The sequence below is a fragment of the Cnephaeus nilssonii genome (assembly GCF_951640355.1).
Source record: "Cnephaeus nilssonii genome assembly, chromosome: 10".
Lineage (NCBI taxonomy): Eukaryota > Metazoa > Chordata > Mammalia > Chiroptera > Vespertilionidae > Cnephaeus > Cnephaeus nilssonii.
The window spans coordinates 15,188,565-15,204,339 of NC_137081.1; the positions used below are offsets into that span (position 1 = coordinate 15,188,565).

The following is a 15,775-nucleotide window of genomic DNA, read 5'->3' on the forward strand; positions in this document are numbered from 1 at the left end:
GAAGCAGTGTGTAAGCCTTTTGGTTTTGGTTGGTGTATTCCTTTGTGGCATATGTTTACAACTGGAGTGGGTCTTATTTTTGGAACCCAAGAATTCTAAAGCACACTGTTTTAAAATCAAGAGGAATTGAAACATATATAGCAACATAAGGTAATATAATACATTACACATACACACACGCATATAACATATATAAAATGTCAATGGATCATTTAATTACACACTATAAAAGTGTTATTTGAATGGAACATGGGGACTGGGAAATTAATTCTTCAGTGAAGCTCTGTAGGGAAATACCATACTGGTGGATAATCTTAATAATAAAAAGCTAATATGCAAATGGTCATTATGCATGATTAGCAGGAGGCTTTGTCCCCTGCCCGGCAGCTTGACAGGGGATGTGAGGCTGCGTCCTGAGCCCCCCCCCCCCCCCCCCCCCCGCCTGGCGGGGCTTAACGGGTGGGACCGGCCAGGTCTGGGTCTTGCCCAATGGGGATGGGGCCAGCTGGTTCTGGGTCTCATGCGATTTTGAGACATATGTAGGTGGGCGGGGACTTGACTCTGGGTCCCGTGGCATGCCCGAGACTCTGACAGGAGGGAGATTTTCATATACATTTTACTAATTTTCTTTAATCTCTGACACTTCTTTTATAGAGAAAGGGCAAATAGCAATATTAAAATATTTCCTCTAATTCCCTTTTAAAGTGCACAAATTTCATGCACTGGGCCACTAGTTTATATATAATTTTCTCACTGGGGAGTTGAGTAATAGCAGTGTACAGTTTAAAATATTTGTATATAGAGAATACATAGGAAACCCTTCTAATTTATATTTTTCACGATGGTTTAAATCATGACAAGCCTATCCTGCGACTCTTGTTTCTGGCACTCAGAATGTACTGACTTCTAATCCTCTCGGCACCCCGGTGAGCAGCGCTGCCAGCATCTCTCAGCCAGCCGGTGGATGGGCTTCCTGAACTCTGTTTCCGGTCTTGCCCTGCTGTGCTCTGCTTTTCACACAGCACCATATGGTCTTTCAAACAGTTGTTACCACTTGCTCAGAATCCTGAAAGGGTTTCTCATCATACTTTTCCCCAGTTTCATTGACATACAATCGACACATAACACTGTATATGTTTAAGGTGTACAGTGTGTTGATTTGATGCACTTATATATTGCTAAGTGACCACCACCACAGCATTCACTAACACCTCCATCATGTCACATAATTACCATTTCTTTGTTGTGCTGAGAACATTTAGATCTACCCTGTTACCAACTTACAAGTATATAATTATTGTTAACTATAATCATCTGTACATTGGATCCCCAAAATTTACTGGTCTTAAAACTGTACCCTTGACCAACATTTCCCTATTTCACCCCTTCCCATCATACTTAGAAATAAATCCAAACGCATGACCTGGCTCTGCTTAGCTTTCATAGCACTCTTCCTTATCTTACTTCAAGTCAGACGCAAACACATCAAGTTCATTCCCACCCCAGAACCTTTACACCTTAAGCACATATTTCCGTCCTGGAACATGCTAACCCCAGTTCTTTGTATAGCTAGCACCCTCCACATCATTTGAGTCTTGCTTCTGAGCTTACCTCCTTGACGATGTTTCCCTGAACACCCGATTGAAAGTAGTGCCTTTCTCATGCCTTGCTAGCTTCTTCTCATTTAAAATTTTATATTAAATATATTAAATATTAAATTTAATACTTTAACATTAAATAGTACATTTTATGTATTTTAATGAAGTGCTTGGTTCCTGTATGATTACCTCATCAAAATGCAACTTTTATAAGGATAGGAATTTTGTATGATCTGTGGCACATTGAGAGACTTCCCGGTGTCCCAAAATAAATATCGCATATCTTTCCCTCATTACCAATCCCACTGCTACTACTATAATTTAAATTCTTATATGCTTTCTCATCAGTTATAACATTATTGTCCATCTGCATACCTTTCCTGTTTCTGATCATAACCTTTTACAGCTCTTTCTCTGGCTCATCTTGTTATTTATCTGCTCAATGTTTCCCAGAGATATGTCATTAATAAGGATAAAATTTATACTACACAGCCTGACAAATGAGATATTCATCATCTGGACACTTGCCTCTCTGCAGCATTTTCCACTACTTCTGTTTGTTGTTGTTGTTGTTTGTTTTTAAAATACGTTTTTATTGATTTTATAGAGAGAGGAAGGGAGAGGGATAGAGAGATAGAAACATCTATGACAGAGAAATATTGATCAGCTGCCTCCTGCACACCCACTACTGGGGATAAAGCCCATAACCCGGATATGTGCCCTGACCAGGAATCGAACCAGGGACCTCTTGGTTCATGGGTCAATGCTCATCTCTGACCACACTGTCAGGCACTACTCCTGTTTTGGACATTCTGAAACATCTTGATCTTTCCACTTCTCTTATACCCCCATGTCTATTGTGTGTATGTGTGTGTGTGTGTGTGTGTGTGTGTGTGTGTGTGTGTGTGTGTGTGTAATTATGCCCTTCAAGAACTGAAAGCAAGGTTTGCCATTCTGAAGTCCCCCATGAATTTTCTCATTTTATAGGAACTTCCATAGAATCCCTTTATACTTCTATTAAAGTATTTATAGTATTGTCACCTAACTAAATTTATAATTTGCCTATTCTCAGCATCTAGAACCATGCCAGTGACATAATAGGTGTTTGTTAAATATTGTTACATTTCCCCATCAGAAGACAAGGTTTTCTAATCTCATTTCTCTCTTCTGCTCATGATTAAGGCATTTGTCTTGCTTTGTCTTTTAGTTAAGTGTGAGTAAGGTAGTCCCTATCTTACTTATAAATTACTCATGAAAATACTTAGGAAATTTATTATTTCCTCAGAAATTATGGTTTCCTTTATACTTAAGGCCTATAGTGCCTCAAAGGAGATGTAGCTATACATCATAATTTGCACTATCGTGAGTTTCCAGGAAAATATTTATGTTCAACGGAAAGTATATTTCCCTTTGCCTCTATGATTAAAATATGAGACACTGAATATAATTTTAATATTTAATTCTAATGTATTTTTTATGATGAAAGAGAGAAAAAGATAAGAAAAATGAAATTAAATATTGCTGCTTAGAAATTCTCAACCAAAGTGCCCACTAGAAATGTGGATCTCATTTTGAAGGTAAATGGCAGTTGTTTATGGCCATTTTCTTGGAGAAAAGTAGTTACTTTCATGATTCTATCTTCAGTTCACATTTTTTACATAGGTTAACTCTAAACTTTCTAACCTAAATTTTCAGAATTTCCTTTCTTTGGTTTATCTACTTATTTATCTAAAATAAAATAGAACATTGAAGCAGCATATATATTTCAAAAATTAATATGCCTCTTCAGAATTTCAACTTTCCTGTAAATGTATTTTATTTTAAAATTAATTTAACATTTTTACAACATTTACATTTGAAATCATGTTTTTATTTGCTCTTGGCCAGGTCCTATTTGCCTGACTTGTCAATGATGGGTCTATTTTTATATCAAATGTTTTTCCCTGTGGGCCCATCATATAATACGTGCCTATACTTACATTAAGACTTTTACATATTAGATTGGAATATTTTTCTTTGTAGAAAGCTGAATCACTGTGGATATTTGTTAACTTGAATATTTTTTCCAGCTCACTGTTTTACCATCTCTAAAATGTAGAGTAATTGTATATATTTCAGGCCTGGAGAGTTTAGCAAATTTGTGCCACATCATATCAACCTGAAAGTTTAGCAGAATACAAGTAGGAAGCCATAAAAAAATGACCTGGTTTCTAGAATTGCACTCCAGGGTACACAAAGATATGTCTGCTCAAAGAAATAAGTTGAACGGCATATGAAGACTGACCTGATTGGGTCAGACCTGAGTTATGAAGGAATTCCAAATGATAAGAATTCTGCTTGCTACCTTTTGGCCCAACTCAACCGACAGAGTGAACAAGACAACTTTCAACTTAACTCAGAATCCCCCTGAGTCACAATTACAGCCAGCAGCAGCACAGCACAGCATAGCAAGAGCCTGCCCTACATCCAGAGAAGAAATCAATGTTTTACATGACTCAGATTTTACTTTTATATGACTCATACTTTACCTCTCTGTAGAAGAAATTTAGTATTTAATATAATTAACTAGATTTTTGACCCTCCATGTATGCATTAGTTTAAAATATTTAAAACTGCATGTGATACAAGTATTTTGCACCCTTCCATTTTTTTATTTTAAATATATATATATGATTCAGAAGGTTTATATTCATGTGGCACCTGTGGTTTACTTTATTATTGCAGTTACTTTATTATCTTGTGTTTTTCAAACACATCTTGCCTTCTGCAATATAGTGTGGGTTACTGGTGGTCATAATCAATATCTTAAACTTCATTGTATTCCTAGTGCCTAACAGAATTCTTGGTATAAAGCTGGTATTTAGTAAATGTTTACTGAAAAACTTTTAGAAGGCATAATAAATGAATTGATGATTGATAATGATCTAAAATTAAGGCTCAATTCATGCTTGCTAAAACAATATATAAATACAGACGGTTCCCAACTTATGATTTCGCAACTTTATGATGGTGTGAGAGCGATGTAAATGCATCAGTAGAAACCGTGCTTAGAATTTTGAATTTTGATCTTTGCCCAGACTAATGATATGTGGTGTGATACTTCTCATGATGGATGCTGGGCAGTGATAGAGAGCCACAGGACCCCCTCAGGCACACGATCACGAAGATAAACAACTAATAGTCTACACTGCTGTGTTGCCAGTGTCTTTTGGATATGGTGTTCTGCACACATTTAACTTAGGCTAAGCTAAGCTATGATGTCCGGTCAGTTTAATATGGTAGATTGTCATCAATAGGGCGAGTTTACAAAGTTAGTGTCTTTATCTGGATTAGATTCTCTTTCAAGTTCCAACCCCATTCCACCAGTCTCACTGCTTGGCGAAAGAGCAAGCAATCAATGGATGTTAGTGGATTTGGCGTCTCATTCCAGATTTCCCTGGAAGTGTCTAACTTGATCATATAATTTACTCTTTCTGGCCTCAGTTTTTCAATATTAGGCAAACTATGTACTGACTTCTATTGCTAAACATGTTCAAATACAAACCATAAAATTAATAATAGGTAGCACTGAGCATTTCCAACTTGCCTGGAATTATGCTTTATTTGTATTATCTAATAATCCCACCAACAGCCTAACACTGGCTTGTTGTGTACTGCGTGTCCATCATCTTCAAAACTATTATGCACCCACCAACTTGCTTCATAAGAATTGTCTGCTGTCATGGTATGTGATGGAGAGTGAGTCATTCTTACAGGTACTTAACAATCAACTTGAAAAGAGCAGAGAAGACATAAAACAAATATTTGGATTTTCAGCTTAACTTTTTTATGTCATCGAGGATTTTCTCCTTAGTTTTGCATAGAAGACAAAGAGAAGGAATGCAGGGTTATAGTCAGTTCATCAACATCTATTTAAGCGTAGACTTTGTCAGCATTGGTAAGTGAAGATATAGATCCTACATAAACTTACACTATTGTTAAGGACTAAAACAAAAGTTTCTGTTTTGTAATACTGGTATGGATAGTAATAGTATAGGCATAATTGAGTCTACATGGAAAAGGGAACCAATATTCATGTACTTAATTGTATTATATAACTGATTGTTTTACTCTTTTCTTGTCTTTGGTTATGCAGCAGGGCAGAATTATAATCAGTTTTTATTGAACTGTCACATTGCATGATGACAGAGCAAAACATATCATAGAGAACATTCTAAAACTGTTGGTGCCAAGCACATTATGAAAATGGAGACATGTCTATCTGGCACACAGTGTATTTTTCTTTTAGTTTTTCCAAGCTTTATTGTTTCTCCTTTTGCCAATTTTTAAGGATATTTAAAGTTTCTCAGTAATAACTATAACCATGGACTATTTCTATGCTTTGTGATCTTTCTAATACTATAATCCAAAGAAAAACAGTGAGCTTTGCAGTTAGTTGGGAATCCTGGGAGAAAGGGTTCTATTCTACTAAATGACACTTTCAGCACATGTCTCAGTTAGATCTGAAATCATTGATGTACTTCTTTGAGAGCTTTACGGCTCAGAATTATCTGTCACACATTCACATCTTACCTATTACCCACATCCATCTCCCAAATGATCTAACAGTAAAGAAAATTATAACTTGATGTGACATATTTTAAGCAAGTGCGCTTTTGTCATAAATCATTAATAAATACCAAGGAGTATTTAAAATAAATATTCGAAAGAATTTTAAGTTGTTTGCATACTGAGCAAGGATTAATCATTGTTTTCACAATATGAAGTAGGTTTATACCCCAGACAATGGGTAATTTTAAATGTTCCTCTGAGATGTGCCTGCCTTCCTCAAGTAGGATTAGAGAAAAGAGACAACTGGCATATTCCCAGGATGCTGACTAAAAGCAGCCAGTCCCATGATTGGAATCCACTCCCTTTCATAAATGCCCTGGACTGAGGAAGTAAAAGGTTCAACTTCTATTTGTGAGAATGATGAGATGGCGTCTCAAGTAATTGCCTCACCCCTTTACACCAATTATTCTGTAGGCATGTTTCATGTTCTTTTCTGAAGTCCTATGCTGCAGGCTTGCCAACTTTAGTGTCTCAGAATCACCTGGTGAATTTGTTAAAAGACCAATTTCCAAAGCCCATACCCCAAAATTCTAATTTGCTAGATGGATGCTGGAGGTAATTGGCTGAAAACACTTGAAGATATATCGGAAGTGGATCATCACCAAAGAGTGTTTCAGGTTTATGAGTTTAAAACCTTTTCTGAGATGGGATGAAATAGTTTATCTTAAAGATATTTTTATACCTACATGTCACATGCTCTCTATTATGTATCCAAGTTTAGTTCAGGTCTAGTCATTTGTCCTGCTTGGCGTTATTCTTCATGTGCTCCCAATGGAGTTAGAACTTTAGTACCAGCTCTCCTACCATGCCAGAAAATTAGGTTTCAAAACCATTCTCTCATTGATGGAGCTAGTGTTGGCTAAACATTTATAGCTAACAGAACCTTTTCCCCTGTGTATATCTGGAGTTAGAAGTAAATTATTCACTCAGCATTAAACAAATATTGGAAACACACGGATAGCTAAATGGTGCTTTGTTCAGTTTGAGAATTACTATCATACTTCGGTTATGCGCATCTTGCTTTGCATAACCCTTCTCATACTTGGAAGGAAAAATGTGGAAACCCCTAACTAAGTAGATAGAAAATTAGAAAATGGTTTATTTTGAATAAAATGTATCTGCAATTTACATCCTTAGCTCTGGATATGCCCTGAGAAAAGGAATTTGTCAGTAGCTCCAAAAACAGCAGAGCTGTCAGGGACATTTTCTTCCCAGTATTTCTGCTTGCTTATTTCTTCCCTTTGAATCGTGAAGGAAATGTGGCAGCTGTACCTTATTTTTTTGTCTCTGCAAGCCTCAGGGCACATGTGCTCAGGAACTGAAGTTTGATACACTTAAATAAATTTATCTCTGCGCTAATAACAGAAAATACAGGAACTGTCAGAGCATGTCAAATTTTTTTTTATGCACAATATGCAGGCGGTCAGTAGATGGAGTTCCAGATGAAAATGCCTCTTTTTTCAAGGTAGTCTTTAAACACATTAAATTTTAATGTGCACATGTGATTTTATAACTCTTAGGGAGAACCAACAAAAGTGTGTTATTTGGCCACCTCCAAAAAGTAAGTCGTCATTTTAAAGATATCACTCGTTTATTAGCAACATTTGCTTGGAGGATAAATTCATAGAGTATTCTAGGGAAGATGGATAAAGGAGAAATACTTTTTAAACAACTAAGTAATGTTAGTTTTTTAAGAAATCATATTTTCATTAGAGTTGTTAACCTATATCTTATGTGAAAGATCTAGAATATTATGTAAGGTTTTGCAAAATTATTTATCTGGAAAATATTGGTATCTATTTTTTTTCCACTTTATGTATACATGAAGGATAACATGAAAGCTATTATGTGCTAAATAATACTACATGATTTTCTTAAAGAATGATGCCCCAAAAATAAAATGTTGGAAGGCAAAAGATACAGTTTTTATTTGTAATAAGTAACAGAATTCAGCACCAAAGATTTAGGATGAGGTAAATACTATAGTTAAGAATTAAAGTTTCTGACAATTAAGGGAAAATATGGGAATATGTCTAAGAAGTATTAGAAATCAGCAAAAATGCATATTACCTTATTTCTAAATTACAATACAAATTAATTTATTAGATATATCCTATGCAAGGACAATCATACACAAAAGACAATGTTTTCAAGAGTGGTCTTGCAGATTTGGAGCTAGGATTTGGGGTTGCCTGTGGGCAAGTCCAAATTTGTTCTTATATACAAAAATTGTATGAATTTGTGTAAGTATCTGGGCAGATAGGTACTCAAGTAAAATCTTAGAATTTAAAACATAGAGCATTATAGTCTTAGGTTTGGAAAATGTTTAAGGCAGTTGCATTTAAATATAAGAGAATCTGAATATACTAGAAATCCAATAATTAATGTAATCGGTATTCTACAAATCTGATAAATACCATTACTGACTGACAGACCTACTCGTAAGCTCCAAAATGAGTCTCTAAGACCCACATTAATGATCATATTAGATTTTAAAAATTTTAGTAAGTAACTGAAATTTGGAATATACCTATCCCAGACCATGAGTTGAATTTTGCCATGAGAGTCATGTCATGTTTTCTGTTGAGTTGGAATTTTCTTTTTTCCTGTTCTTTCTTTTTCTATTTGTTGTTGTTTCTTTCACTCTTTTGCTTGTTTGCTTTCTTATCTCTTTTGGAATTTCTTAACTAGAATTATCTAAGACCTTCTAATTAATATTGGAAGAGTACTAGTTTTACTTCACAATATTAAACATGTATACTTTAAATCTACCCAAAAACAAAACTGAAGCATTTTACAGATGTTATATAAATAAGTAATTAATCTATAAACCATTTAATCTATGGAACAACTGTTTTCATTCAGATCTCCAGCTCTTCCACAGTTAGGATTTGTGATCTTTTGCAATAAGGAGAGAGGAGAGTCTTTCTCATTACATAGGAGGAATGGAATGTTAACATTCCTTGTACTTCAGTTTCCTCTCATAGATTTGGAGGGGATTTGCCTTCATCAGCTTTCTTATTTATCTCACATTCACAGTTTTCAGAGAGATTCAGGTAAAATAATTATATACAACAGGAAGAAATAATTAAAAGAAGCTGTGATCACTTTTGACTATTGTCATAATGCCATTTTGTAGAGTAGAGCTAAACCGTGACTCCAAAACACTGATTAGGAATTCAAGTGAAATTCACCACAAGTGGGTGGTATTTTAATACTATCGTGCTTTGATTATAAGTGAGTGTAGCCAATAGTATCTCCTTTGCTTCCAGAAGCTTTTCAGTAGAGCAGAAGGAAGTCTTAAATCATATTTTCTGTCAAAGTAGCTTTGTCAGAGCAATACCAGCTTGACATTTTCTAAGATGTTGTCACTTAATACATGGTTATACTATGTACATTTCAAAAGCCTAACAAATTATAAAGTGATAGCTGATTAATCTGCATACATTTTAAGGAGTATTATCTGAATAGTCTTATCAGGAAGTTAGATGATGCATTTTAGATTATAAATTCACTTCATTTGTTTCTCTGATATTAATTGAAACCAATGTGGCCAGCCACCCCTTTCTTTTTACAAAATTAGTTTCTACTGATGGATTAAAAAGAAAGAATCCAAAAGTCTGTGGCATTACACACTAAAGAGATCACTTTTTTAATGACTGGTCTCTTGAAAACAAACTATCAACATTTCAAGTAGCACTCTCCTCCATTAGACATTGGTTTTCTTAGGTTCACTATGAGGATTTTTAGTCACTGAGAAATCTTTTCCAGAGAGCCCTGTGGGGAAAACTGCCAATTTTAGCTGGGAACTGTGGGTGTTCATATTATTTTCTTTACTTTGAGACTCTGTGGCTAGAACTCCCATGGGCTAAAGTGAAAACCTAAGTATTTCCCAAATCCTTTGAGAGGTGTTGATAAACATGGCATCAGACAAAGGGTTCTGTGGCCTATTGGTTAGGATTCTCCCCACATCACTGCCCTTCCCTGAGATTCCATGTGTCCGAGCACATGAAAAGCTCTCGGCTAGTGTTACACGTGCCTGTGCAACTCGACATTTCTCAAGCTCATGTAAGCACTTAACACTGGTGGTCTTCCTCCTAAAACACATCATCAAAGACTAAACATGAAAAAACATTAGACAATTTTCTTATAGTGCAGGATTCCTTGGCTCTACTGAACAGTTAACATCATATGTCAATGAAAGCTAGCTAAGATGTGTCCTTAAATGCCAAACACTATTTTTTTTAAAAGGTGTATATAGATTGATGGAGATCTTATATTAAAAGGATATGCCAAAAAAAAGGTCTATAAAAAAACAGAACCAAAGTGTTACTAATGGCTACCTCTTAATATTAAAAGTAGATTATTGAAAGGGCGTTTTTGTGTTTACCATAGCTAACCACCACAAATTTGCTCTATCTTGGTACTATGAATATCAGACCAGATTCCCCCAAAGTCATGGCTGCTATTTTTTCAATTCCAATCACAGGAGAGGTGACAGGTGTTGAAGAATGGCAGATGATCGGAAAGATGACGCAAAGGCACCTCACTGGACCTCAGCTCAGCTAACGGAGGCTTCTGCACACCCACATTCACCTGAGATTAAGGACCAAGGCGGGGCAGGGGAAGGACTTGTCAGAAGTGCCAATGGATTCCCGTTCAGGGAGGACGAAGAGGGCACCTTTGGAGAACATGGGTCACAGAGCACTTACTCAAATACCAAAGAGAATGGGATCAACGGAGAGCTGACCTCAGCTGACAGAGAAACAGCAGGTAACTAAGGGCTCTCCAGTCACCAGAGCCTGTTTGTGCTTTGAAGTCTGTTTAGTCTGAAAGTGAATTAATTTACAGCACTCATCCTCTTTCAGGAATGCTAGGATGGAGACTTTAGTCGGTCAGGGGAAAGACACAAAAAAGAGAAAAATCATGGGAACTAGCCTTATGGTACCCCAAATTGGTTGTATTCTCTATCTCATCTCCCTATTTAGTTTTACCACTTTAATTTTAATAGACAAATGGCTCAGTACCTGTCAGCAGTTTAATTCATTGAAAGAAAACACATATAGTTTGCTATTGATTTTCTTGAATGATATGGGACCTAAATCTGATTGACTAATTAGAAGCATATTTACTTTTTAGGGCAGAAAAGAATGTTAGAGTACAGCTCTCAGCTTTTAAAAAGAAAAAGGAGTAACAGAAAAGAAAGAAAATGAACACACACACACATGTACAGGAACCATTTCATACTTCCTCAGATAACTTTTTAAGACCTGATATTCAGATATTAGGAAAACATACTATAATTTATTATCAAGTAGTTACTTTCAAAGTGTAATTTCTACACTTTATCATTGACAATGTTGTCATAATGGCATAATTATTATATAGTATGAATGGCATAGAGAAACAATACTCAGAACTATAGTATTATTCAAAATTATTTTTATTTTTTCTGTGACTCAGAATTTACTGCATTTGAACACAGTAACTTGCAGGCATGCTACCCAAAAAAGTGTAAGCAAACTACAAGCAGTAAGAAAGATTATGTATGCCCCCTTCAAAATCATCCTTTACTTATTCAAAGATTGGTTTTCTACATTCCACCCACTAGTCAGCAACACATCGACTGTACACTGTTCAAAAAAAAATGTTTACACTTTAATGGGAAAATATGAAAGGCATTTCAAATGACTGGGGAGAAATTACATAAGTACATAGTGTAACTTTTTTTTTTTTAATCCACACATTCCACAAATTACTGTTGAGCATTTTCTATGTGGTAAAAAATGTGTTAGCTTCTGTGCCAGGTGTGTGCAAGGAATGGTCTCTGAGCTTCACAGAGCAGGTGACCTAGTAGTGGACATGAGACCTGTGCATGCAGTTAATTCAGATACAAAATACAGTGTGTTCAGTACCAAGTGAGCAGTACAGAAAGGCAACGTGGAACTGGGATTGTTTCTACTTAGGGCCAAAGTTCCAAATTGTGCAAGAAGTGTCTTGAGGTGCCATGGCACACCCCCAGGGCTGAGGCAGAGTATTTGAAGTACTCAAAGCAAACGCAGCAATTCTCCACATCTGTCCAACACTACATGGTCTGTTAGCTCAAGACAGTACACAGTTTCAGCATTAGTGCACACTAAATTTCTTTTCAAGATGCAGTATCTTTGTGAAATTGGGTTTTTAGCTGTTGCTGTGATAAAAACCAAGTACCCTGCAGACATCCATGTGGAACAGGAAAAGAGGGTAGTGGTGTCCAATCCAATCCAAGGATTTGAGAAGCTTCGCAGTGCCTAAAAGGCACATATGCCCCATTAGAAAGAAACTAGTTCAGAATGAAATAAAAATATTATTTTTGCCTTTCATCATTACAATGAGGATTAAATAGTAATGTGTACAAAGTGAATGGCTCATAAAATAGTATCTATTAATTATTATTATTATTATTGGTGGTAGTGATGTCAATATAGAAAACAGAGTACTCATAAACAAGGAATGCTTTTCTACAAACCAGTATAATACAAGTTGTAGAGGATGGGATTTGGATCAGAAACATTAACTAGGAAAATTTTGAAGGATCAAGGCATAAAAAGAGGAGGACACATTAGAGCAAAATGATTGTGGGGAAAGAAATAATGTTATAGACCAAGATTATTCTTACCATCATATTCTGTAGCACCTGATATTATACCTCAAGTACTCAATAAGTGTGTTGAGTGAGTGAATAAATGAATGAAGGAGTCAATGAATAGAAAAGAAAAAAGAAAGTCCTTTTCAAATTGATGGTGAAAAACTATTGAAAAGTCTTCCATTGTGTCTTGGGCTCTCACCAGTTGAGTCTCATGGATTATTGTGAGGTTTATAATACAAGACAAAAATCTCTATCGGGTGTTTGGTCAAGCAGTGGAGAATCAACATCACTCACTATTTCAGTTTTTCAATGGTCCTAATGGACTATTTCAGAGCACCTGAAAAATCTATTTCTAGGTCAGTGTGTCCTCGTCAGCTTGAAAAAATAATATAAATTAAAAAGAGACTAGTAGATTTTCTTTTAAATTACGGATTCAAGAGCATCCAAAAGTAATTTTGATTTCAGCTTGTCATATATCACAGTAATTTTATATTACATTTGGGAGACTGATTATGAAAGCTTTATATGTATGTTCATAGTGACCGAGTTATAAAGAGCCAGCTGTGGATTACCAGGGTGATGTGTTCAATTCAAATTATGGTGTGATTTTAAACTAACTTCCCTTCAGAAATAACAGGCCAAGTATTGAATTATAAGTTATCTATGTGTGGGAAAAGAAAAATGTAAAATATTGTCTCCTCATGCCTGTAGAGGATGTTCCAATGATAAATTCATGTGCAATTAAATAACTCTCTAAACTTCAGCTTAATAAAATAATACATTTTATTATTGACAGTTTATAGGTAACTGTTCACAAACTACAAACAAAAATAATTCCCAGTAAAAAAAAAAAAAAAGTGTTCTTAAATCTCAAATATGTTTTTTTTTTTTTAAATGCTGTCCTTTGATGATGGGAACTACTGCTGAATGTGAGCTAGCATGATATTTTGGGTTGTTTTAGAGAGGACCAGGGAGCTATATACTAGCCCACTCTTTTTATTATTATTTTTTTTAATTTAAATTCTTCATTGTTGAAAGTATTACATGTCTCTCTTTTTCCCCCATTGACCGTTTCCTGGCCACTCCCACCCCTCAGCACATGCCCTGACCCGCCCCCCCCCCTAGTGTCCATGTCCATTGGTTATGCTTATATGCATGCATTCAAGTCCTTTGGTTGATCTCTTAACCCCTCTCTATCCCCTGCCTTCCCTCTGAGGTTTGATGGTCTGTTTAATGTTTCTATGTCTCTGGATCTATTTTTGTTCATCGGTTTACATTGTTCATTATATTCCATAAATGAGTGAGATCATGTGATACTTATCCTTCTCTGACTGGCTGATTTTGCTTAGCATAATGCTTTGCGTACACTTATAATCTATCCGAATATTGCGTTTCTCCCCTCTAAAGGAGATTTCTCAGGGCATCGGTAACTTGAAGCATTTCCCAGTATCACCAGGTCCTTAGCTATACGTTGTGGTGGCCACCACATTACTGATTTACTCTAAAGATCTTTCTTCTGCTTTCCTTCTTTGCTATGTCCTCTCTTGACTTTAGAAATAAATCTTTCCCCCAAGGTTGTTTATTTGTATTTATCTCTATAAACCAGATAAAATGTGAAATGAATTGCAATCATCACATCCCCCCTTCTTCCTTCCTTTATCAGTGTGGGCTTACTTCAACCAAAGGTCTTGCCTCATTCTCTCTCACCCTTTTTCAGTGTTCACCTTCATTCCTGGGCCCTAATAACCTTTAAAGATGCAAGCCCGTAGTCAGTTTATTGTTAATCTTATGCACTGAGACTTGGGATGGCAGGGAATGCTAGAAGGCAATAATGTTTTAAATTACATTTCTTTATAGTTTATTCTTCTAGATTTTGTCTCCTTACAATGTAAAGCTAATCCATAGAAAGGTAGATTGAATTATTTGCTCCTCTGATATAGCATAAGTTTTGATACTTTAAGGATTTTTTTTTTACATTTATTCATTCAGGTGTTCTTTTTAGAAGCCATCCCACAGTAGCTTTGAAAAATAAATGAGAAACCATTGAGAATCTAGCCACTTGGGAACATTGTTGTTACAATGAGAGTAAAGCCATCATTTTTACATTTGTTTTCCAAAGTGTGAATCAGAAGAGTAAAAGCTTAAAATAAACCCTTCTGCTACTTTTCACCTTAAATTTGAAGCAAGAGGAGTGCATTTTGGTCCCCACAGAGTTCCAATTCTGAAGGAAAATAAGGAGCTTCATCTTTAAGATTTTTATGTGAGGTGGGGCCCAAACTCATATTAGAATCCATATCCAAATAACAAGAAGATAACTAGAAGGAACCAATAAGGTGGCCTTTCATGGTCCTCCTCTTTACAGGTTTGGTCCCCATTCAAGATCTCATGACCATAGCCAGCATGCTGGTCTCCTGCCACACAGACCAGCACTCTTTCCACAACCCATGGCACCAGATTGAGACCAGCCCAGCCAGCTGCCTGGTGATCCGTTATAGCCAAAGAAGACAATGCCTATTGCAGCACTGCCACACCCCCATACCTCTAAGCATGACAGAAAAATCATAATTTTATTCTCAGTTCTCGGTATGAATGTAGAAACAAAGGAGGCAAATTTGAGAAGTTGATAGATGACAAAACATTGACGTATTTCATTAAAATCATCCTTTCGTGATTTTGACTATCCTAAGGCCTAATGCTTTGAACACTAGTAAGAAACACTAGTCAGAGTATTAAGAGCCTTCACGACCATCCACAGTCCACAGCCAGTGCCAGCTCTGAGCCAATGGAAGATTAAAGGGGAGTGTTTCTTTAGTTAACCGCCCACCCCACTCCCCAGGATGCGTTGTTTCCCAGCATTCCTGAGGAGCCCACCCAGGTCTGTTCCCTGCAGAAGCAGCGAGATCTGGAAAGCTCCTGCAGGTCATACATTGTTACATTT

General features: G+C 36.1%; 1 protein-coding gene across 6 annotated transcripts in view; it reads left to right on the forward strand.

Moving 5' to 3' along the window:
- MAP2 (microtubule associated protein 2) overlaps positions 1-15,775 on the forward strand; it is a 227,656-nt gene that overhangs the window by 156,994 nt on the left and 54,887 nt on the right. For all 6 annotated transcript variants that reach the window (XM_079782259.1, XM_079782254.1, XM_079782257.1 and 3 more), the window contains one exon: positions 10,699-10,982. In XM_079782259.1, coding sequence (XP_079638385.1) covers positions 10,721-10,982 — 262 coding nt within the window. In that variant the 5' untranslated portion in view covers positions 10,699-10,720. The remainder of the gene's footprint in view (positions 1-10,698; positions 10,983-15,775) is intronic.